Here is a 25,823-nt window from a genome sequence, read left to right as displayed (position 1 = left end):
TAATTAAAAAAAAATCATAATATGCATTGTCTTTCTCCGTGACACACTGCCGAACGCAGAACGCGCTGCAGAATTTTTTATGAGAAACATTTATCTGCACAAAAATGGAAAAATGTTGTCACAGTAGATGAGTCTTGGATGTGTTTAAATGACTGCAATAAAAAGCGATCCGTTTATTATCATCAAGGAGGAGAAAACAATCTTAAAACATGGTTCAAAGAATCTAAAGAAGTTTTTCATGGGGATTTATGATTGCTGCTGGTTCTTCAAATAACGATAAATTAAAAATGTAGTGGATAAAAATATGAAGATCATTTCCGCATATCATCAGGAACGTATTTTATACCCAATTTTCAAATGTGAAATACAATGGAACCTCGAGATAGAGTTTAATTCGTTCCAGCACTGAGCTCGTAATTTCTCGTATCTAGGAACAAACTTCTCGATTTAAAATAATGGAAATGTAGTTAATCCGTTTCGCACCCCCAAAAAATCTCATTACCATCTCATCTTTCAGTCGACGTACAAGGTGTTTTTCGGAGAAGGTCCAAGTACAAATTTTTAGCCTTAGCGCAAATGATTGTTTCTGACATCGAATCTCCTTTTTAACTGGTTCTCTTGAATCCACACCAACAACAGCTTCTCAACATCTTCTAGGAGTTTTGGACGGTGCTTGGAAGTAACGGTAACGCCTTTGGCCACATCAAGTTTCTTAATTTCTTTATTCTTCTTCAGAATAGTGCAGGTCGTCGATGTCGAATTGTCGTAAGTCTTCGCCAATTCCGTCACTCTTACGCCACGCTTATATTTATCTATGATTTCTTTCTTAATATCAATGACCATAGATTCCTTCTTTTTCTTTGCACTTTCTTCTTTTTCTTCTTAGAACTGTCTGAGGCAACAATCTTCTTGGGAGGCATCGTGAAAACAATCTTCACGTTAAATGTAAAAAACAATTAACTCACAGGCACGCAAGCACGTAGGTCAAAGAACACCGAGTGACCTGACGAGCGGATTCCCCGAGTTGAGTCTGATTGGGAAACGCGCCGAGGTGCTCGTATCTCGAGGTTTCTCTGTATCTTCTCTTTACCCAGAGTACCATCAATCAGTGAAACTGCATAGAGACAAAGCAAGCGGCCGCAAATCAGAATTCACTGTTAATTTTCTGGAAAACAATGGAACATGAAACGGGTATCGAGGCTATACACTTCACTCATATCCCTACTAAGTTTCCTAATGTATCACCTATGGATTTTTGGGCTTTTGGACTTTTCAAAAGCAAATTGCCCAAAAGTCGGCCTGCAACCCTCGCTGGACTTTGGAAAGCTGTTCAAGAGGAATGGAATAAAATACCTGTTTCGATACTAAAAAAGTCTTTATTTGGATATTACGTTGTAGAAAGATATTGAAGAATATGGTTCATCGAATAGAACATTCGAACTCAAAACGTTTAGGTAAAATATTTTTGTAAAATCATCTAAAAAAGGTGCGAATAGCCTTTTTAAGCTAAAATTTTATTATATGTTTTTTTAAATATTAAGAAATTGATATAAACTAAAATGCATTTAAATTTTGAAATGTCTGTTTTGATTTTTAAAATGTCACAAAACTTTTATGTTAATATAGTAATTTGTCCTTGAACAAGTACAGCGTTATTGTAAGCAAGAAAAGACGTTTGTAACACCATCCGGTACCTAATTTGTGTGGAATCACTTTTTAATATTTATAATGTTTTATATAGTACATCTTTAATTTTTCAATTTTTAATGGCAAATTTTTCTTGAGGTGTTAGACTGTATTCTAAAATTCTGAGATGGAAATTTCATCTTCCTCTGCGAAGATGGTACCTAAAATTTGACTTTTTTTTAATTAAAAGACTCTTTCATCTGCGCTGCTAAACCCATTTTCGAATTTTTTATTCCTAGTTTAGAGAGATTTTATGATCTGAAATACGTGCCTAAGAATATTGTTTAAAGAAATTAAGTTGCTATCAACCTTGTCGTTCACCTGTGTATAAAAATACGGTGTTAAAGATAGCATGCTTAATAAACAATACTCAAGTCAATTCTGGCGGTCTCCGTAAAGCAGAAGGTTTCACATATTTCCTTGGAAGTAGGAGAAACTAGCTAGGCAGTATAAATCATTTCAAAGCGAAATGTCGCCGGTTCGGATCCATTTCATTATATGACTGGTTCAAATTACCCTACCGAACAAAGCACTAATTCAAAGCTTATGCGATAGGGCTAAGTTGGTTGCCATCTTTTGAGGTCGTCGAGCTCGTACAATAAGATCGCAGTGTTGAAGGGGGAAGGAAAAAAAGTTTATATAACCGACGCTCATCGCATGCGTGTAATTGTGCGATTCTGTTTATCTTTCATTTAATAAAATGCTTAATTGATAATATTTCTGTGCCGCATGTTCAGAGTACGTTTCAAAAGATTTTAGCATACTTCCATTTAAAGTTATTTCTGTTTGTTCGTTGCTTTTATGTCCCCAGATGCTTAAAATGTATTTTTTCCCTTCTTTCCGGCCCATATAGGCTTTATTGGTAATGAGACGCCCGACAGCCTGACCAAGCAGGCGGTCTCAAATGTCAGTTCAATGGACATTGAAGTAACATTTTCGATTCGAAGAAAATTGCAATTCGAAGAATGAAAAAATTTTACGTTAACAAATTAAAAATACAGTGGTTCTCTTCACCTAAAAACAAAGGATTTATGGAACTAATTAAAATCACAAATAAAATGAAATGTATGAACAATATTGATGTTAATCAGGTTTAACTGGACATGGTAGGTTTCCGTTCTATTTCAACCGATTTAATCTGCAAGAAAATAAATTATGTAATAGTTGTCAGGTTGATGGTGATGCTAGGCATTTCGTGGTTGATTGTAGTTTAACAGCCCCTATTAGACAGATTTTTAACATTACTGATTTTAATGTAAGTGTCATTAATTTTAAAGTTTTTAAATCATATTCTATTGCTCTAATGAAGTTTATGAATGAAAATAGGGCGCTGGTAGGAATCTTCTGTTAAAATTGAATTTTGTATTTGTATGGGTTTTAGATATCTGTGGTGTTCTATATTGTGAATTTGTGTTTATGGATTTTTTTGTTTGTTTGTTAGTCTGTAATTTTGTGTTAGATGTGCTTATTTAGTTTTGATTTAGTATTTTTGTTTGTTGTTTGAGGGTGGCTGGGTTACTGGCTGCCCTCGTTTGTGGAGATACGGGGCCCCTTCTTTTGAGTTATGGGGACACTCCTGTCCATGTGGCCTGAAGGGAGCCTCCAATCCTACAATTCTTACCTTTCCTGCTTCGAAAAGCCTGGTGTCTCCACAAGTGACGCCCGAACTAAAAGGTGGTGGACGACAATTCGTCACCGCTAGGATTTGGCGGTTGTGTCCCCCTACAGAGCCGAAGCTAGGGTTTTCAGCAACGTGTTACGTGTATACGAGCCAGTTCCGTAGAAAAGTCCTCCCCGAAGGCATCCCTTTCCTTAGGAAGATAGCCCTCGAGTGCTTTGCCATAATAAAAAATACCAAACCAATGTCATCTCTCTTGGGTCGGGTTAAGCGGCATGACTCCGTGGTAGATCCGGCAATGGAAACATTTTGTGAGTTTCTTGAGTTTGTGGGGAAACGTTTTGTCATTTTCTTGAGTTCTTATTACCTTTTTATAGTGTCCCTTTTCCTTGATTTCGTAAGCATGTTCTTATGTTACATAATGGTTAATTCAGCTCTGGTTTGCGGGGTTTTTCCGTTGTGTAACATGAAAACGAGCCAGTTTCTTTTAGAAACTCTTCCACGAAGGCATCTCTCTCTTAAGGCAGATAGTCCTTCTGCGCTTTGCCGTATTCAGTTAACTCTCATCGCCCTCATGTAAGACTGCCTCATTATGGGGCTTAACTTACATCGACGTTTTCTTCGATATCTGTTATAACTTATTGGAGTGTTGAAACGCATTCATACAAAACGTAAAACTAAAGAATCAGATTTAAAACAAATTGTACTAGCTTTGGGCACTTCGTAACATAAGCATGTATTTTGTAATGCACGTCGGACTAGGTAAAGGTTTTAAATACGAGTTCTTCTAGGATGAAATCGCCCATGTAGTCAGTCCTTTCGCCGGGATTTCAACTCCGGACAGAACTACCAGTGTTTAGCGACTGTACCGCATGGCCTCTTTTTCTACTTAGAGGAAGAAATGGGAGAAAACATGAGTTATTGTACTTGGGGCATCAAAATCTTTTGAGTGTGTAAAGTCTGCAAAAGTCTTTATCTGGCCCAGCCGAAAACCATCGTGCAGCCATCCTGTTCGCCCGTGTTCAAACCCACGACGAACTACCAGTATGCAGCAGACCTTAACCGTTCGACCATTGGTATGGTGTGTGGGTGGAGATTGTAGGTTTAGTTAAATATATTGAAAAATTATTTCGAACGCGTTATTTACGTGTACTAATTTAAAAAAAAAAAAAACTTGAAAAGCTAATGTTGATGCTAACAGTTCTACTACTAATAAAGGTTGCTGCAGAAGCTAATCTGCACGTTGGGCTGTCTAACCATATAATTAAAAAAAAAAAAAAAAAAAAGAGAGAGAGAGAGAGAGAGACCCAGAAAGGCTATTAGTCTTGAAGTGGGATTTTGCATCGTTCACTATAAACGGCGAATCACGTCGGGAGAATACTTAGTGATCCTGACTGCCGTATAGAAGGTCCTGAGTTCGAATCCCGAAGAAGGCATGGATGTAAATTTTCTGCCCCTTCATAGGAGGTTAAAGGAGGCCGCCTATTAGGTGTCTCCAAAAAATCACCACCTCTTTAAGGCCTTAGTAAGGGCGAAAGTCTAAAATGACAAGTGCCAGTAAAAAGAAATCTATTTAGTTCTGTATATGAATCGTAATTTTCAAAACACACTCCTGTTTTTTTTTTCTTTTTTTTTTTCTTTTTTCTTTCTTGTATTTTCTTCACTTATACACTTTCGCACTTGCTACGAGCTAATAAATGCATCTCTTGTTTTTCTGTATACTGACAGGTATGATAATGTTTTTCGACTTTCGAGTCACGTTTTTCACATAGTTTAATGAAGCATCGAAGAAGCGAATGCTTTTATTTATTTATTTATTTATTTATTTATTTTTTTTATCCTGCCTGCTCAAACCAGTTTTCTGAAAACTTTTTATTGCCCCCTACTGCAAAATAGTTTATCGTCCAGTTTGTATGCAGCGAAGAGAGAAAATTGTTTCTTTGTGCTTATGCAAGTTGTTGACGTAACAGTTGGCAATGGAGAATTTATTTTTTAACTGATTACAAGGTCATGAAAATTATGCCATTCACAAAAGAGAAGTTATGTTGTTCAAGGCCGTTGAAATTGTTTTTGAGGTTAAAAATGATCGATATTATTTTGTTGAGTTTTAAATTAATAGGAGGGTGATCAGTTAACATTAATTAGTGTTGTATGATATTATATAATCCTGAGAGTACTGAACTTTATTGTATAATTAATGGTGTAAGAAGTATAATTTATGTTGTATAATATTATTAAAAATTACAGAATGAATTTGTTTCCATCTGTATAAACAGTTAACAACGAATTAGTAGTATAAGAATGTTTTGTCGTATGAACAGCTCGCTAACTACTAAAATTTTTCTTCTCTTCGCTTCGACATTTTTAAAACTATCACGTGACTATACATTAGTTCGCATACAGGGCTGTGGAGTCGGAGTCATGGAGTCGGAATCGTTAGTTGGGCAGATTTTGGGGTAAAAGGAGTTGGAGCTGGAGTCGCTAAAAACTGGTCGACTCCGACTCCAGTTTTTGTTGGACAATTTGAATTTGAAATGAAATTTAAATGAATTGAAAAAATTAATGACAAGCTCAGTTATTATTTTAATTTATGGACTATATACATTAATAAATAGTTATTTTCTATCTTATTGACATATTAATAAATAAATATAAGGGAGGAGGATGGGTGTGATATTTGCCAATAGTGATTAAACTGATTCATTTTGTTACTTCGTTTAGTTACAAATCTCACTGGTAAATTTAGGTAAGCAGCAATAGCATCAAGAACTCCTAAAATAGTTGCCATTCTTAGAAAGCGAGCAGGAAAAGGAGCAATTATTGATCAAGCAACGCGATAAGGAAGTACGTATTTTATGATAATTTCAAATTTAAAATTTGGGATTTAGGATTACGTCATTCAAAATTGGAGGGCTCTAGGTACCGTTATTTTATCACTATGCGAGAAATATACATACATTTATGCAGATTTTTCATTATTTTATTTCTTCAAATATAATGCAGGACTCTAACATTTTGTGGCAACAGTTTGGGAAGTGGACCGACATTTATAGGAGTCCGACGCAAAATGCCAAAACGAAAGTAATAGTCCTTCGGGAATAATCGTTCGGGAAAGTAATAGTCCCTTTGGACTAAAAAAATAAATAAACAAATAAAATAAAAATAAATAAATAAATAAAAAAAACCGTTGACATGTGAATGTACTCCCAAAAGTGATTATTCTTATTACAAAAATCCCTAACTTTTTATAACTAGGCCTAACTAAAATATTTATTCTTTGGCGAATGCTAAAAGTTAATCATATTTCTATCCTTTGTAAAGTTTATATTACCGTGAAAATTAATTAGCTTCATTTCTAGATTTTCGAGCGAATTACTCTCTTTTGTTTTTAGTAATGAAAATAATTTAAAACTGGATTCCAAACGATTAAAATCTTTAAAGTTTTATTCAGATTCTAATACTAATACGGTAAGTATATTCGCGGGTCGCATTAAATTGCTTCGGGGACCGCCATTCTAAAACTATTAATTTATCCGAAAGCAGTTTATAGTTCAGTATTAATATTTATGAATGTTTAAACCGATCTATGGAGTCGTCGTTTTTGACAGCTCTGATATGTCAGGAGTTATGTTGCTTTCGATAAGTGCTTTGATGAATAGGAAGCTGTTATCATTTAAAAGCCAGGTTAAAAACGTGATGTGATTGATTGTGATTCATCAGGTCGTGTCTCTTTCGTGCTGTTATAAAAATTTCTTCTTTGACTGGAAGAGGGAAGTGAAGTGGCGATTTTAATTTTATCCAAAGAGCAGGTTCGGATTCCAGAAAACTCATTTTTCTTTGTATCTTTCTTCTCGCCCCCCTGACATATCCCTTTTCTTTTTTATACTCATGTCTCATTCACTGTCTGTTCATTGCAAGGGGAGTAGTAAAAAGTAAGCTATTTAAAAGCAATAGATGCATTTCTTAATATAATTTTCATTCTTAAATCTGAATGATTAACATAAAAATGCTTTTAATTCATGATGTAGCTAACTAAAAATAATTTATAAAATATGTTTATAGAATTACATTATATAATTTTAGTCCAGAGGCGTAATTTGCGCAGAAGGGGTATTAGTTTCGTTTTGGCATTTTGCGTCGTCCACTATAAAACGGCGTTTTGCTTTTAAATTGTTGCCACCAAATATTAGAGCCCTGTATTAGGTTTAAAGAAATTAAATAATGAAGAATCTGCATGGATGTATGTATGTTTCTCGCACTGTGAAAAAATGACGGTACCTAGAGCATCGAAATTTGAATTAGCGTAGTCGTCTACTCGAATATGGGAAGCTGGCATAATTTGGCATAAAGCCTAAATTTAGAATTTATTTTGTAATCTATTTCAAGTTCTGTAAAACTTTAACGTAGTTTTGATTAACGAACTCAACGATTTTAAAGCGAGCAGTGGCAACACTACGGAAAATCTCCAGCGCGCGAGACTGTGTATCGGGAATTCTAAAGATATGCTGTTTCTAAATGTTTCCTGAGATTGCTGTTAAATTGATTTTTATATGGTTTGATTGCTAAGAACATGATATTTAGTAAATAAAGGTAACAAACAGACAAAACGTTAATAAATAAAAATAAAAATAAATAAATAAATAAATAATAAAAAACTTTGGTCTGAATATAAAATCTGAAAGCTTTCAAATTTCATTTTAATTTTATTGTCGTTTTTCTATTGGTTACCTTTCTAATATTTTTTTTTGTTTTGTTTTGTTTTGAAATAATATTTTGTTAAAAAATCGTACAATGTAGTGAATTTCGCTTCCGAAGAAAGCAGTTAATATAGTTTTTATTGCTATTTACATTTGTAGGAATATTATATCGCAGAAGTAATGCGCATGATTAAATGCGCGAGGAACTGTATGCTAAGTAACATACAGACTGTGCTGAAAATGTGCACGGTACGTTTTTAGTCAGTACTACCCCGTATAAGGTAAAATTGAATAATTCGTTTTTGTTGAAAGGCTTGGTTTAAATAAATATTAACGTTTGAGTTTAAATATGTATTAATATACTATATAGTTTATTTTGTGACATTAAGTAATTTCTGTAGTATTGTAAGCAAAAATAATGAACTGCGAAAACTTTTTTCCGGAAATGGTTTGGGTTGGTTTATCTTATCTGATTACGGCAAAGGCTCGGCGGCTATCTGTCTAAAGTGAGGAATGACTTCGTGGAGGACTTTCTAAGGGAAATTGGCTCGTATACATGTTACACATGGCGAAAAGCACGAAAACGCGGTATTCGAACTTTGGACCGAATTACCAGTGTTCAGCGACTTTACCGCTCGGCCGCTGATAGTCTTTTCCGGAAATGTATCTCAGATATTTACATTTAGTTACAGATCACCTGTATTCAATGTCCTTTCTGCTAAACAGAATAAATTAGCTAGAGCAGAAACGTGTAAAGATTTCGGTACATCATGCGGAATGTGCAAAACAATGCAAATTAATTCTGTAAGGAATTTTCTCTGTACCATTAGTACGACAAAGATTCAGATAAAGATTTGTGAGATTTAGACCTCTATGGCTTAAATTATGAATTAATGTATTTTGAATACTTAGGTATTTAAGCTACTAGCAACTATACTATTTTTCTAAGGCGCTTTTAATCTCTTCCTGCTTCGTCCTTGGGATATTGAATCATCGTTTCAAAAGTGAGAATAGTTATAAAAATAAGTATTGCAAACTATTTCCATTATATGATTTAAGTTTAAATATTTTAGAGATGTGAAAAAGTGTGAAACGCTCTCACCGGGACTTGAACCTGGACCTCTCGAATGCGCATCGAGTATGCTGCTTTACACTACAAAAGCATGCTGGAAGGAGGGAGAAAATACCTAATATATCCCCCTTTTAAGGGGCGACTGGAGATTAGGGAACCCAGTCGCCAAATCCTGATAGTGACGAATTGTTGTCCACCGTCTTTTTTTTTAGTTCGGGCGCCATTGTGCAGTCATTAGTTTATATATATATATATAAGGCAGTATATATGAAAAATAAGCAATGCCCTCTTCGGGACTCGGAATCTCGACCTTTCGAATAAGCACCGAGTGTGCTACCGTTACAACACGAAGGCATGCTGGAAGGAGGGAGAAAATACCTTATAAGGAAAACAAATTTATGCTCATATTTTGTACGAAACTTTTTGTTAAGCCATATTATTTTCGAGAGTGTCGTACATTGAAATATGCTGTATATGTGTTTTATTTTAAATGGGCCTAACCGTTGGTTTTGCGCCCCTTCCCCAAATAAAAATGTGAAATGTCTCCATTTTGTCTAAGCGTGTCGATTCGCAGCATCAGTGAGTGCACCAGTAATGAGCGGCTAAAACCACGGACGACCGGTAGTTCGATCCTGTGCTCAGCGGTGTCATTCGCCAAATGGGTTTTCTCTATGCGTAACGTAAATGCGAGCCGGTTTTCCTTAGAAAATTCTTCATGAAAACCCTCTTCGTAGGCTGATAACCCTCTCGAGCTTAGCTTTAGATAAGTAATTTAGTTCTTTCCAGAAACTCAGTTAGAGAATGTATGTCTAGCATAGCAGTAGTCTTGAGATATAATTTTAGACGATAAAGGTTGAAACTTATATGGCGAATGGACTGACTGCGCGGCACTTTCTTCATGTGTAAGTCAGTACGAGCCAGTTTTCCTAAGAAATTCCTCCATGAAAGCATACTTCTTTTTTAGGCTCGATAACCCTCGCCTGCTTTGCCTTGTTCATGTAACTAAAGCCAGAGAATTATCAGCGTTAATATCAGTACGGTAGAGTAAATATTTGGGTAACCATGTCGAGAAAACACTTAACTGTATGACAGCATTTGTCAAACACTATAATACAAAGTATAGCTTTTAGGCGTTCTGATTTAAAGAATTGGAATACTATTGTCGGTGCTCTTTCACTTAGTATAATACACCTAGGAATAAAACAAATGAGTTGTGACATGAACACGCAATGGCAGCTCTTGTTTGGAATGCCAAAGTTCCCAAGCAGCGCATATCATATTTTGTGAAAAAGGAAACTATATATCTCAAGTGAGGGCGGAAAAGAATAATTTTGGTATTCAAGGTAAGCAAGCCGAACGAAATTGTCAAGTAGCCTCTCCTTAAAGGTTAAAGGTGCACGTCTTCTACCTATTGGACTGAGATGCGCAAAGGTCGTAAGGTGCTGACCTAGAAACATTTTGGCGGGAAATTAAAGTGTGTGGCATGGTTCCAGGTATTAAATGGCTAATTGATGATGAAACAGTGGAACGGAGTTTTAAATAAGAGCTGATTTATTTTCTGAAACATTAAAACACTCACTGGAAAGCATTGTTGCTTTAATTTCAATAAAATATTTTGTAAATTAATTGCACATCTATACTATTAAAAATCTTTGCTCGTCTGTTTGTTTGTTGGTGGTATTTCTTCCCGAACGGCGATGACTTGAATTTTGTAAGACGTACACCCGGATTCTAAAAAATCATTGGAAACCATTTCGACCATTCTCATCATCGTACGACTTTAATTAGCGGAAGTATTAATTAAAAACTCTGAAAACGCTCATTTTTGCACTCATTTTTCAGAGTGGCAACAGTCTCGCACGCTGGAGATAAAAAATCTACTAAATTTCGAAAAGTGTTATTTCGAAAAGTGTTGCCATTACTTACTTTCAAATCGTAAAGTTTGTGAATAAAATATGAAATAAAAATAACATTAAACATATTATTAGTCCAAAGAGGTTTTGTCCCTGAAGAACTATTGTTTTCATTTTGCGATTTTGCGTCGGAAATTTTAAAAGGCTGTATCACTTTTCAAATTGTTGCCACCGAATACTATCGCCCTGTATTATATTTAAAGAAATTAAATAATGAAAAAATCTGCATAAATGTGATAAAACAATTCTCGCATTGTGATAAAACAACGGTACCTAGAGCCATGCAATTCTGAATGATGTAATCCTACTGCGAATATGGGCATCTGGAAGCCCACATTTGGAACTTGTTTTATTATCGATTTCATATTTTGTAAAACTTAACGAATTTTTGATGAACAGATTCAAGTATTTCAAAGCGAGCCATGGCAACGTTGTACACACACACACACACACAAAAAAAAAAAAAAAAAAAAAAAAAAACATTTTTATCTTCAGCGCGGGAGACTGTGTATCGGAATTTCTAAAGATAGGCTCATTTTAAAAATTATTTTAATTATTTTGCGATATTGCTCTTGAACTGAATTTGATGGTTTAAGTGCAGAGGACATAATGATATTTAATAACTAAAGGTAGCACAGAAAATGTTAACAAAAAAAAAAAAAAAAAAAAAAAAAAACCTTTAGACGTAATTTAAAATCTGAAGTCTCAGATTTTTGTGTGATATTAATAATCTTTTTTAATTTTGTTGACGTCATACAATTATTTGATACCGTTTAAAATTCCTGATGAGAGAATATTCATCTGTGTACAAAAGCGTAATCTTTTCTTTTACCAATGGAACTCCACTGACAAGACCATTCGCAAAGAAATTTTCATATATCTTAGTGAGAAGTTAACGAGGTTTGACTGCTTTGAAAATGTTAATTTATCATCTGTCCTGATTTTCTAACTGCACGGTTGTCTTGTCGAGCAGTAAACACGGCCTTGGTGTTCTTTACCAGCGATAAAAATAAAAACGCTTACGTAATTGAAGGGGTGTGGCTGCAACATATCACACCCCTCGGATTTATCGCTTTCTTCTATTTGTAATTGGATATGTGATAAGAATGCAAAATCTGCAAAGGAACATTTGCTGGCTGGCAATTTTTTTTTGTTATTTTTATTTATTTACTATCAATATGTACATGCGTTGGAATAAAATAGACCTGAAAATCTATGGCGAAACGCTTATTCTCACATTGGAGAAGAATCTCTCTCTCTCTTCTTTTTTTTTTTTTTTTTAAATCTTATCAGGTTACTGATAAGTCTTCCTGCGTCTGCCATTGAACTTATCCTTATCAGCAAGTGCGTATACACGTTGTGGTGAAAGATTCTTAGCAAATAAGTTAGAAACTGAAAATAACGTCATTGAATTTTTTTTTTTCTCACAATCGTGCTGTGGAGGCATTCTTATGAATTTTACAAGATGTGCTGATCAAAACGTTAGTTTTGTTAATAGTCTGGTTAATCTTCAATTTTTTTTTAGATAATAGGTATTGGTTTTTCTCTAACATACGTTTTGTTGTTTTGGGAAAAAAAAAAAAAAAAAAAAAAAAAAAACTTTTATTTTAGGAAATGATAAGATAATACATGTGGTAAGAATTTTCATTGATACTTGGTTGAAAGTATATTTAGAGTTAAAAACATGAGCCTAAATTTTTTGTCGAGGATTTTTAAATTAAATATATAAGAAAACATAGTTTTACATGACAGGTGTGAAATTGTAAAAAAATGCCTAACATAAATAGTAATGCAAAATAATAATTTTTAAATATAGACTATACGGTATGATTATTGCATATTTACACTATTTCAGAACCAACAAATCCTGAAAATTATCCTCAAAATTCAATTAGGAACAACGGTGTCTGGAGAAGTTCATTTAGCAGGAGAAGGGTAGTATGCTGTAGTTTGGGAAATCCATGTGATGTTGGCAAGACGGAATCCCTGGGAACTTCATAATTTCATAATTCATAAAACAATGTTTAAGAGCTGCATTTTGGAGTCGTAATTGGTGTTTTCGATCACATTATCTTATTCAAGCATACATTGTTTAAAAGTCTGCGCTTTGATAGTAACAAATATTGCTTTTCAGAAATGACAGAAGCTTTAATATGTGTCTTATTTCAATGTAATGCAGGTAATGGAGTTTCGTTAATTCCTAGTTGACGTAATTTTTGGATCTCATCGAAGATAACACCAAGTTAGAAATATGAGCAAAAAGCATTGCCATTCTGTAAGAGGCGAACCGGTAAAAGTTTACAATTGGGTGCCCCTTGTTTTTTGGCGATTCTTTTTTGACGCCAAGATCGGCGCCAGGAAGACACAATTTCAAGATGGCCGCTACACAAAACCAAAATAAAAAGTCAAAGAATTGCATAATTTCTGTGTCTATGTACACATCGATCTGTTTTCACTTAAAAAAACATCCCAGAATTGCACAAACTAGGCATTGCGCGCTGTTTAAATTTGTCCATGTACACATCAATCTATTTCTATTGAAAAAAAATCAGGAGGCTAAAGCAAAGTTACTCTATCATGCTAACCAGAAATAAGATTTCATCGCCAAAATTTTACAAAAAATTGTCGCTAATCGAAGGGGCACCCAATTCTACACTAAAGCCGGCGGCGAACCTTTTATTAGTCCAAAGGGCTAATTTCCCTGAAGGACTAATAGTTTCGTTTCGGCATTTTGCGTTGAAAACTATAAACGGCGAATCACTTTTTAAATTGTTGCCACCCAGTATAATTGCCCTGTATTATATTAAAACAAATTGAATTATTAAGAATCTGCATCCAATGTATGTATATATGTATGTATGTATGTTTCTTGCATTGTGATAAAACAACGGTACCTAGAGCCATCCAAATCTGAATAACGTGTCATCTTCCATAGAATATGGGCATGTGGAAGCCCTAATTTGAATTTGAAATTTGTTTTATTATCTATTTCAGATTTTGTAAAGCATTTATGAGTTTTTGATTAAGAAACTCAATGATTTGAAAGCTGCCAGTGGCAACACTGTAGGGAAAAAAAAAGGCATTTTTATCTCCAGCGCGCGAGACTGTGTATCGGAAATTCTAAAGATAAGCTCATTTTAAAATTATTTTGCGATATTGCTGTTGAACTGAATTTTATGGTTTGAGTGCTTAGAACATAATATTTAAAAAATAAAGGTAACACACAAAACTTAAGGGGGAGAAAAAAAAAAAATCTGAAATGTTTCAGATTTTAAATTACGTCCAAAGGGGCGTTTTTTAACATTTTGTGTGTTACCTTTCTTTATTAAATATCATGTTCCTCGCACTTAAACCATAAGATCCAGTGCAACAGTAATATCGCAAAATAGTTTTAAAACAAGCATATCTTTAGAATTTCCGATACAGAGACTCACGCGCTGGAGATAAAAATGTTTTTTCTGCACAACGTTGCCATTGCTCGCTTTGAAATCCTTGAAGTTTGTTAATCAAAAATTCGTCAAAGTTTTAAAAAATAGGAAATCGATCATAAAACAAATTTCAAATTTGGTCTTCCACATGCTCATATTCGTTGGAGGATTACGTTATTCAAAATTCGATGACTCTATGTACCGTTATTTTATGACAATGTGAGAAATATACATACATTTACGCAGATTTTCATTATTTAATTTCTTCAAATATAATGCAGGACTCTAACATTTTATGGCAACAGTTTGAAAAGTGAACCGACATTTATCCGTCCGACGCAAAATGCCAAAACGAAACTAATAGTCCTTCGGGATTCAAATCCCTCAAAAAAAAAAAAAAAAAAAAAAAAAAAAAACCAATTTGGACGTAGTTTAAAATCTGAAAACTTTCAGTTTTTTTTTTTTTTTTTTTAAAGATTTATTGTTTGTTTAGCAATTAGAACTAAGCACAGGTGAAATATTATGAAAATATTATGAAACTTAACATCAGCAGGAATTTGCATTTCCCCCAACCCCAGTACTGAACTATTTTGAAAAAGGGGAAAATTATAAGAAGAAATAATGTAATTTTTAAAGCTCGATTGAATGTTTCTGCAGTTTTGTTTTAGATGTGAAGATATGAATGTGAAAGTGTCAAATTATTTTCCAACGTGAAATCTATTTTTAAATAATCTAAAAAACTATGCAGTATTACAGTTTGGATAATGCAATGAGAAGTCGGCTATATGTGTAGTAGCTTCGTTGAAGTAACATTTATGATTTCATTGAAATAATGTAATTCTTCCAGGTAATTGAAAATGCTTTCTTTTGCTTAATGCACCTCTTAACTTTTCTTTAAAGATAAGCTTAGCTTAACTGTTTATTGTGACCTTACGTGTGTATTGAATAATCAGAAATGATTACTTTTAAACCAAGGCAGGCTTGGTTCAACGAACTTTTATAGTAAAAAGAAAAGAAATTCCTCGCTTGTATTTTAAAATTTCGAATTTTTCATATTATAAAAGTGTTAATCCAAGATTCTAGTTTAGAAGAGACCAATTAAGAAGTTTCATCGTGCGTCTCCAGGAAAATCGAAGAAAATACTTGATATTGTTTACATTTCATTTACGCCAGATGTGTACTATCGGACGACTTTTGCTCAGAATTTACTTCGTATCAGAATTTCATGCTTAAACGTAGGCATTTCAGCCTATCTTACAAATTTCATCATATGCTTTCCGATCTGTTTCCTGTAATTCATTGCACTGGTTTATGTTGTTTTGTTTGAGAATAACATCAAAGAATGCTCAGATAATAAATCGCAAGTGTTAAAGGTATTGTTTCATATAAGCGAAATGTTTTTTCCTTTTTGGTATGTTTGTTAAAGTTCTTATATAAAACAAAAATTGCGAATAATGGATTAGCAATTTTTCTGTAAAGGGGCAAGCTTCTACTTATATAGTGAGAGAGACATAGTGAGCGAAATTATTAGCCAAAGGGCGTTAGCCCAGAAGGGCTATTAATTTCGTTTTGCCATTTTGCGTTGGTTCACTATAAATATCGGTTCATTTTTCAAATTTGTGCCACCAAATATTAGAGTCCTGTGCTGTATTTAAAAAAATTAAATAATGAAGAATCTCTGTAAATGTATATATGTTTCTCGCATTGGGAACGGTACCTACAGCCATCCAATTTTGAATAATGTAATCTTCCATGAATATGGGAAGCCGGAATTCAGAATATGAGATTTGTTTTATTATCGATTTCATGTTTTGCAACACTTTAACGAATTAACAACGATTTCAAAGCGAGCAATGGCAATCCTGTACAGCAGAGTTTCTTGAACAGGGGGTCGCGAGACTTGCAGCAGGGGTCGCCAAAAATTTGCAGTTTGGTATTTCTTTAACTTATTATAATAATTTTACAATTACCAAATATTTTTACATAGTGTATCCGAAAATAGATAAATACAGACAAAGAAAAAACGAAAACTTTCGACGCATTCTTTTTATAATATAAACGTTAATTTTGCTTGCTTTGCACGTGATGCTGTCATTTCGTCTGTTACTTATTTAAACTTTTCACATTGTTCTATGTCTTAAAATTAGAAAAGTTAACGACCTAAAACTGCAATAGTATATTACAGTACAAGTGAAAAAATTGAAAGTTTCACTCACGTGTGTGTTTGATTTGCGCAATGCTTATGGGGTCCCACAAAATTTTCGTAAATATTAGGTCGCGAAAAAATCTCAGTGGTAAAAAAGGGTCGCGACTGAAAAAAGTTTAAGAATTCCTACTGTACCCGGGGGGGGGGGGGAAAGAAAAAACAGAACTTATAAATATTGTTTTGCCCGTTGTCCGGTAGTTATTATTAAAACAGTAATTTTTCCGTGTGCATTTCTATTCAGTAAATAGCGAAGTGGTAAACCAGTAACTAGTAGTAAAAAAAAGAACCATCTGCATAATTATCTTAATTAGCGAAGCGCAAAAGAAATCAAGACCCCATTACAATGATACATTTTACTGTTGCTATCAGAGTTCGAGGCTGCTTTTCAGCATGGACTGACAGGTTATTTGGTATTCCTAATTGCAGCGAAACAAAATTAATTTTAAGTGCTCAAATATGGCAAGTCCAAATCAGTGCAAATAATTGCTTGCATTTCGACACGTTGAAAAAACATAATTCTAAAAATGCAGCAGACTTACTGTTCGATTTGAGACGAGAATTTGAAAATAGATTTCAAGGTTTCTGTTTCCGCGACTCCATTTGCAAACAATATGGATATCCTGCCAACAAATTTTCAAATAGAACGAACAGAGTTGCAGTCTGTCATTCAGCTGAAAATTTGATCACGTCTGTTTGTTTGACATGTTAAATCATGCATATCCTCAGCAAATATGCATCGCTACAGTCGTGCACTATTCTTGTGATCATTGTTTTTGACTGCGTACATTTGTGAACAGTTATTCCCAAGAACGAAGCGGAGTAAAAATATTGGAATGAACTGTTACCACTTCAATCGAGCCTGACATTAATGCATTCCTTTCTCAAATTCCAGCCCAGCAGCGGCCGAGCGGTAAATTCGATGAACACTGGTAGTTTGGTCCGAGGTTCGAATCCCGCAGACGGGATGGCTGCATGGACGTTTTCATGGTTTTTCCCATTCGTAACATATATACGAGCCATGTTTCCTTTAGAAAGCCTCCACGAAGGCATGCTTCCCCTTTCGCGCATAGCGCTCGAGGCTTTGCCATTATCACATAAACTTAACCAAACCAAACCTTTCTCAAATTCCGGGCCTAATATCACATTAATTTTATGATTTTTTGTTTTCTTTGTAATTACAAGTAAAATTTATAATGAAATTTTATGTATAGAATGTCAAATGCAACGTCCGACTCATTATATGTTGCTGTTATTATGTTAAAAAAATAATAAGTTAACAAATTCTAAATTAACTAAACATTTTTTCTGTTCTTTTTTCGGACTCATCAGACATCTTTAATATTAGGCAGTACGGCGGCTATTTAAATTTTTAAAATCTTTATTTTGTTCACGCAGATTTTCCTCCTAGAGGTGAAATATAAAAATTTTTTCAGCGGTGAAACGTGAGCAGACCCGAAAAGTTTCAATGAAACCTACATTATTTTGTGATTTTCTTATTTTGGAGGTCACGAGTGGTACCACCGCTGTTTGAAATACGTTATATGCCACAAAATATCTCGTTTTCTTCCATTGTAACCCAGGGAAGCTAAGGAAAAAGTTGGACACCTTTGCTTTGAAGTTTTGTAAATGACAATTTTCATTTATTATACTTTCTAGATATAATTTTGCATTTTGCGTTGAAAACTATAAACGGCGAATCACTTTTCAAATTGTTGCCACCGAATATTATCGCCCTGTATTATATGTAAAGAAATTAAATAATGAAAAATCTACGTGAATGCATGTATGTTTCTCGCATTGTGATTAAACAACGGTACCTAGAGCCATCGAAATTTGAATGACGTAATCTTGCATAGAATATAGGCATGTGGAAGAATTCTAATTTGAATTAGCAAACTGAGCGATTTCAAAGCGAGCAGTGGCAACACTGTACGGGAGGGGGGAAGAAAAAAATATATCTCCAGTGCGCGAGACTGTGTATTGGAAATTCTAAAGATATACTCATTTTAAAATTATTTTGTGATATTGCTGTTGAACTGAATTTTATAGTTTGAGTACGTAGAACATGATATTTAATAAATAAATGTAACGCACAGAACATTAAAAAACGCCCCTTTGTGCATAATATAAAATATAAAATCTTTCAGATTTTTTAAAATTATTATTATTTTATTTTAATGTGTGTTTTTTTTCTTTTTTCGTTTCAGAAAATCTCGGACATCACAACACAATGGAGATTAACAACCACTTCAATCATCTGCAGAGGAAAGGTATGATTTTTTTTTTTTTTTTTTTGGCTGTTGTTTGCTTCCTTACTTTTCTTTGCATAATGTTTCAGTTTTGTTCGTTCGTTTATTTATTTTTAATCTGCTGTTTAAGCCGATTCCTTAGATTAGTGGTCGGCAAACCTTGACTCGTGAGCCAAATGCTGCATGGGCGTTTTCGTGATTTTCCCCATGTGTAACGTGTGTACGAGCCGGTTTCCCTTAGAAAGTCCTCCATGAAGGCATGCTTCCCCTTAGGCAGATAGCCCTAGTGCCATAATCTCAATAAACCAAACATAACAAAGTACGTTGGTTATTAAGAGGAAACGTTTTGAAAGTTTGTCGTCCTTATTAATAGAAATTAAAGCATTTCTCCTCGAAAAGGGAGTTACCCTACACGTAATCGATTGAAATAAGTGATTTTGAATGAATACATATTAAAGTAACTGCAGTAAAATAGTAGGACTCACTTTTTAAAAAATATTTATTCATGAGAATAGTACAAACGATTAGAATTTTTCAAAGTAGTATCCTTTCGCATCTACACACTGCTGCCAAGAAGTTTTCCAGTTTTTGTACGCCTCCACTACGCGGAATGCTGTGTTGGATGGGCGCGTTGTTGTGGTGGAGCCGCCAATTGTTATCGATGGCTGGGCGGACACGAAAAATGCGTTTTCGCAGTCTTGTAAGGACTTCCACGTAAAGAACTGAATTAACTGTTTGTCCAGATGGTACGAACTCTTTGTGGATGACTCCATGTCGATCAAAAAAGCAAAGGAGCATGGACTTTTGCTTGGATTTGCCCATTCGTGCTTTCTTGGGGCGTGGGGAAGAAGAGGTCCATTCTGAATTCTGCCGCTTGACTCTCCAGGTCGTATTCAAACACGCACGTCTCGTTACCGGGTCACTACATTGTCCAAAAAGTTGTGGTCTTCATTCACATGATGAGAAATATCCTGGCAGATCGCTTTCAGGTTGGCCTTTTGCTCCTGGCAACACTCGCGGCACAAAATTCGCGCGTCTTTTCCTCGTGGCTGAGTTTTCTGTCACGATCTCAAAAACTTGGATGTGAGGAATGCTCAATTCATCAGCAATTATTCTGGTACTCATCCTAGGATAAATGTTCAGTAAATGTTTCACTTGCGGCACATTTTGGTTGGTATTGCTGGTCGAAGGGCGTCCGGAGCGGTCGTCGTCTTCCACTCTTTCCCTACTTTCTCGGAACAGCTTGTGCCGCTCAGAAAACACCCAAGCTACCCATGGTAGCGTCACTGTAGGCATCCTTAATCATGTTTTGAGTCTCTTTGTTCGTTTTACCAAGCTTTACACAAAGCTTTATTGCGTATCGCTGCTCCAGAAAACGCTCCATGATTCTCCGTGACGGGTAGGGTCTACTGCGAATGCTCCCGAAAAGAACACTTAAGACTCCACAGCATCACCATCGTCCTAAAAAAAACTAGTTAAATAATAATGTCTTATTCCTAATTAGCAACTTCATAATACTAAACTAGTGTACTCCTAATTCTAATCTAAAAGGGCAATACCTTTAAAAAGTCTCGCTAATAGCAGTAATAATATATTAGTACTTCTCATGTGGTTTTTCGTTGTCTTTGTAAGGATCTTGAATTTTTTGAGTTGATTGGACGTGTATTAGAAATGAGAGACTCAGTAGATTTATCAGGGCCTGATACCCGCCTCCAAAAAATTGCTTTATTTCCTCATAATACTTGTTTCTTTTTTCTCGAAAAAAGTAAAATGAGCTTTTCGAACGCCTGAAAAAGGCTTTGTATAGGGTCCAAAACTAGCTTAATCGAATCCTGAGTGTAACCGAACTGGAATTTCAGTTGTAAACTCAGAATTCAGTCTATGGTAAATAGAAGGAAGGAACTTTTTGGTGACTTCATTACAAGATGAAATGTATTCTTCATTCCACATAGCTAAAAGCTTTTTATAATGAAAGGACTTCCAATAACTCTTTGGAATGCTAATGTTGATATCAATGGGTAAATTTAAGGCATCTTTAGCTAAGAAATCAGCTCTTTCATTCCCGTAGAAACCATGATGAGCACGCACATAAGCAAAGCAGATATCAATACCTCTAATTCTAAGTGAACTAACAGTTACTAGGGTTTCGATAACTAATTTATCGCAGCTGGTAATAAATACTGTTCAAAAGTTGAAGAGAAGAAAGAGAATCAGAACAAATAAGGTACTTTGAGGATGTTGTCCCATGATCCTGGATCCATTTGACGGCAAGATAAATGCACAGAAGTTCTGCTTGAAAAACTGTACATTCATTCCGTATACGGTGTCTAAGAAAACAAATCTCGGAATGGCCTTCAAAAAGAACAAATGCAAGGCCAACCTTGTTGTTCATCTTGCTGCCATCTGTAAAGAAAACCATATGAAAACTTATTTCAGCAGTCTCTTTATAATCGCAGAAATTTATGGGTTCTAAAGAAGCGGGATGAGGAAGATCAGTGAAGGGGACAATTCCATTAATACAGTCTTCCGAAGCATGAGTTGCCAATGACTCAAAAATATTATTCTTATATGCAATTTCAAAATCAATAGGCGGAACTCCTGCAAGAACAAAAGTAGCCTCATAGCTTAAGGTTCTATAACCACTAATAATACGAAGAAGAATTCTCCGTTGAATCTTTCTTAAATTTCTTTTGTTAACCTTCTTGGCAAGAACATGTCCCCAAGCACGACAGCCGTATGAAATGAAAGGTACAATACACTGTTTATACATGAGTTTCTTAACATCGTAGCTTACTCCAAAAATATTTTTGGCAATTCGGTGAAAGCCATTAATAATTTTTTCACATTTAGCAGAAAGGATTTCAATGTTCTTTTTCCATTTTAATTTTAATGTTAATTTTAATTTTTTAAGACATTTGGGAAACCATTGCAAGACCTTTTAAGGACACGCTTTCTAAACGTCGTGCTTTATTTTCATCAGTGTGCAAATTAAGTGCCCACTCACTTGCCGAACTTCCTAAATTTTTCCTATTATTGCAAGTGCTGTGAAACGGTTGGGAAATGTACACTGCGCCCAAAAAAAGGGGGGCAGTTTTATATCTCTCGTTCTACTGGGCCAATTCACGAAATTCAACTTGCGTTTCTCATGTCTCGAAAGCGCGATATAGGATATGTATTACATTTATGTATAGCATTTTTCTAATATAGGTATTTTGACACGAAATCGGACTTTTTCTGAAATAAGGTGGCATTTGTTTTTCCATATTTCCATTCTAAGATTCAAATTATGCCAAACTGCCAAGTTTTGTAAAAAACCTCACGAGTACTTTTTAAATAATTAGCTCACAAAAATTTAGCTCCGTAATGTTAATTGAATTTGATATATATTTATTAATATCTCTTTTTTTTATTAAATTTACTTGATTCTTTCTTCCAGATTCTAAATTTAGGCTTAATCCGAATATATTTCGCATATTATTATTATGTAGTTTAAAAATTTGTATTTTAAAATATTTTTTATAAATTTATCGAAAACATTTTTGTATGGTAACTTCTAAAATTTTTAACATCATGTTCAAGTAGATGTATTTCTAAGCATATCTGCAAAAAATTAAGAGTTTTTTTTATTCAAAATTTCTTAAGATATACGTGAATTTACATTATGGCGCGTTTAGAAATTTGGGGTATTTAATATAAGCGATAATAACGAAAATGTGGTTTATGCACTTTGTTAAAATAATTTGAAACAATGAAAGATGGATTTTTTTTCCTCTCGTTCACCAATGAAAAAAAGGAAAGTTAGCAGGTTGAGAAAAAGTTAAGAATTCCGGCAAGTGAATTATAACTGAAAAAAACTGAAAGAAGTATGCCAAGATAAATGTTTAAATTTCTCATCAAAAATTACAAAATTTAATATCTGGGCATAATTGGAGACGTAGAATCGAAATATGGAAAGAAATTGTAATGTAATTTCAGAGAAAGTCCGATTTTATGTCAAGATACCTGTATTAGAACAACGCTATATATATGTATATATATGTTACGGTGAAACACCGAAATCTGGAGAATGTCGACTTTCACCAGTGAATGTCAACATTCACATAGTCGCTTGGCGTATGTTCGAAATATTTTCCAAATACTCTTATTTCTGACTTACACCGGTAAATGTCGACATTCACCATGTACTAATGGTGATTCTTGAATATATAAAAATATTATATTTTCTTCTCCGTCATTCAGTCGCGAAAAAACGCACTTGAGACTTAAAATAAGAACTTAAGAACTTAAAGCACACAGTACATTCAAACTAACAGAAGTTAAAAACTTACTAAATTATGTGATTCAAATCTTATTTATTGCAACAACTTAAACTGTTATGACACTTTGAATTGCACAAGAGGACCTTGCTTTTACAACTGCATTTATTTGTGGAACACTTCCTTTTGTAATGACAAAGCGTGTACATATATTCCTCTCTTTTTTGACCTACATCAGAGCATATCTGTGATTGTCCACATACACTGGTGAGGGTCCGAATGTACAAGAATGTAATGCAATATTCGATCTTTTACCGACGTATTTGGTGAATGTTAACATTGCCCGGTGAAAGTCGACAATCTCCAATTTCGGTCTTTCACGGTAACATATATATAACATATATCTTATGTCGCGCTTTCGAGACATGAAAAACTCAAGTTGAATTTCGTCAATCGCAGCAGTAGAACTAGAGGATATAGAACTGTCTCCACCCCCTTTTTTTTTTTCCTTTTTTCTTTGCAGTGTACATACGGTGTGTGGGCGATTTCTTATACAATTTGTCGTTTATCTGTTTGAATTAAATTCTTTAATTCATTCAAATTAATGGAGGGAGGGCACTGGCCGCGAGGCTCGTTCGTTTTGTAACCTCAGTTCTCTTGAGAGAAATTTGCAGACTTCCGCAAAATTTTCGATTCTGTCATTAGTTGTTGTTGCACTAAATACTGTATTGATATTTTTGCTCCAGAGTCTGCAAAATGTCCCAATCGGAACTCTTAACAACTATGGGGTGGCATGGGTTCTGTGATTGACTTAAGGTCTGCAGTACTCCGCGTGTAATGCTTGTTTAGTGAAATATAGAGTTTACATCTACATCACATACGTGTATCGCCGTGACATGAGATAAAACATTCGCATAAACTTTAACGCCATATTTTGTTCTACATTATGTAGAAATCTCATGTTGTTGAACGGTCATTTGCAGCAATTCTATATAATTTTGGATCAGAGTTTTTTTTATGTCTGACCATCAAGAATGACAAATAAAGGATGAAGAAAGAAAGTACAAAAGTAGTAGTCGAACTTGTAAAGAGTTTAAAATCGAAACGGTAATTTTTTTTTCAAAAATCTAGTCAGTTAATATTTTGCATATGATTTGATTCATTGAAATTTCTGTTATACTCGCTCGCCTGTAGAGCTCTTTCTATATGCTTTCTGAAGAGCCAAAACATTATAACCACCTACTCAGTAACGCGTTGCAGGAACTTTAGCCTACGAAACACCTGCAATTCGCCTTGGAGTGGATGCCACAAGTTCTTGATAGATGACTGGAGACAGGTTGTGCCAAATATCTAAGCAGCAATCACGCGAAGTCGAGGCATTCCGACATGGTGGTTTTTGTGTTGTGAGCTGCCACTCCATGACATCCCAAATGTTTCTATCGGGTTAAGATCTGGCTAGTTAGGTGACCAGGACATTAACTGGAATTCATCCTTATGCTCTTCGAACCCCTCGAAATACAATTCGAGCCTTGTGAGATAGGACGTTATCCTGCTGGAAGATTCCATTTCCAGTTGGGAAGATAGACGTCATGTACGGGTGCAATGATTTGCAGGTTATGTTCAGATAGTCCGCAATTTTCATGGTCTGTACTGCCACAGCTAAGGGTCCAAGAGCCGCCCATGAAAACGTCACTCAGAGTGTAACACCGCCATCATCAACCTATGTTTGATCTGCTGTACGGGGGGAGCGACTGTTCGCCAGCAAGACGGCGTACCCAACACGGTCATCGACGTGTTGAATGAGAAATCGTGATTCATCCGACCAGCCAAGTAGTGTCTTCCACTTGTCTATGGTCCAGTCTCGATGTTCCCGGCCTTGCGGTAGGCGTAGTTGACAATGACGCTTGATCAACAGAGGCACATGAGTGCGACGTCTGCTGCGCAGTTGCATATCCAATAGTGTCCGCTGAACTGTGTGTTCCGAAACACTAGCATTTGGACCTGCACTGTGTTGGATCGTGAGCTGAGTTACTGCTTGCTATAGCAAGCGGGACAGTCTCCAACGTCCTTTTCCTTTGAAGAGGTGTGGACCACCTTGGCGTCTATTGCTGGTGTCACCGTCATTTATATACTTTGCATAAATGCTAACAACCGTACATCGTGAACAATCTACCTGTTTTGCAATTTCGGAGATACACGTTCCGAGTCTTCGAGCAATTACAATCTGACCTCCATACAATTCGCTTACATCAGCAATCTTTCCCATCGCTCGCAAATGTTAATTGCAAGAATGATTCCTTACCTTCTCCAGCAGCAATTAAATACCATTCCCATTAATCACTTGCCCTCCACGTAATCCAGACGAGTGTATATTGAAAAATGCAGACATAGTCATAATTTTTTTATTTATTTATTAATTTTAATACTCAATTTTATTTATTTCTTGAATTTTTGTCAATAATCATCCAGATATAATTCAGAAACGCAACTGTGTTGAAACATTTTTAGCTGCTTTTTGAAAAACACAAAAGCATTTCTAACTACTTCATTTTTTTGTTTTCAGTTTAGTATATTGTTTGTTTCAATTTTGATTTATATTTTTCCTGTTGGTCAGTTTGCCACCATTATTGATTCAATCATTATCTCTAAAATATGTAATTAATTTCGCAGCATACTCTGCGACTTAAAAAATCGTAAT

General features: G+C 34.9%; 1 protein-coding gene across 7 annotated transcripts in view; it reads left to right on the top strand.

Moving 5' to 3' along the window:
* The window catches only part of HDAC4 (histone deacetylase 4), a 406,413-nt gene that overhangs the window by 264,148 nt on the left and 116,442 nt on the right, over window positions 1-25,823 (top strand). For all 7 annotated transcript variants that reach the window (XM_085819634.1, XM_085819632.1, XM_085819633.1 and 4 more), the window contains one exon: window positions 18,828-18,890. In XM_085819634.1, the coding sequence (XP_085675760.1) occupies window positions 18,851-18,890 (40 nt within the window). In that variant the 5' untranslated portion in view covers window positions 18,828-18,850. The remainder of the gene's footprint in view (window positions 1-18,827; window positions 18,891-25,823) is intronic.

Source organism: Stegodyphus dumicola, chromosome 6, assembly GCF_044657685.1.
Source record: "Stegodyphus dumicola isolate Sdum_Otavi_A_Nest chromosome 6, ASM4465768v1".
Taxonomy (NCBI): Eukaryota; Metazoa; Arthropoda; class Arachnida; order Araneae; family Eresidae; genus Stegodyphus; species Stegodyphus dumicola.
This window is presented reverse-complemented; position numbering and strand designations above follow the sequence as displayed.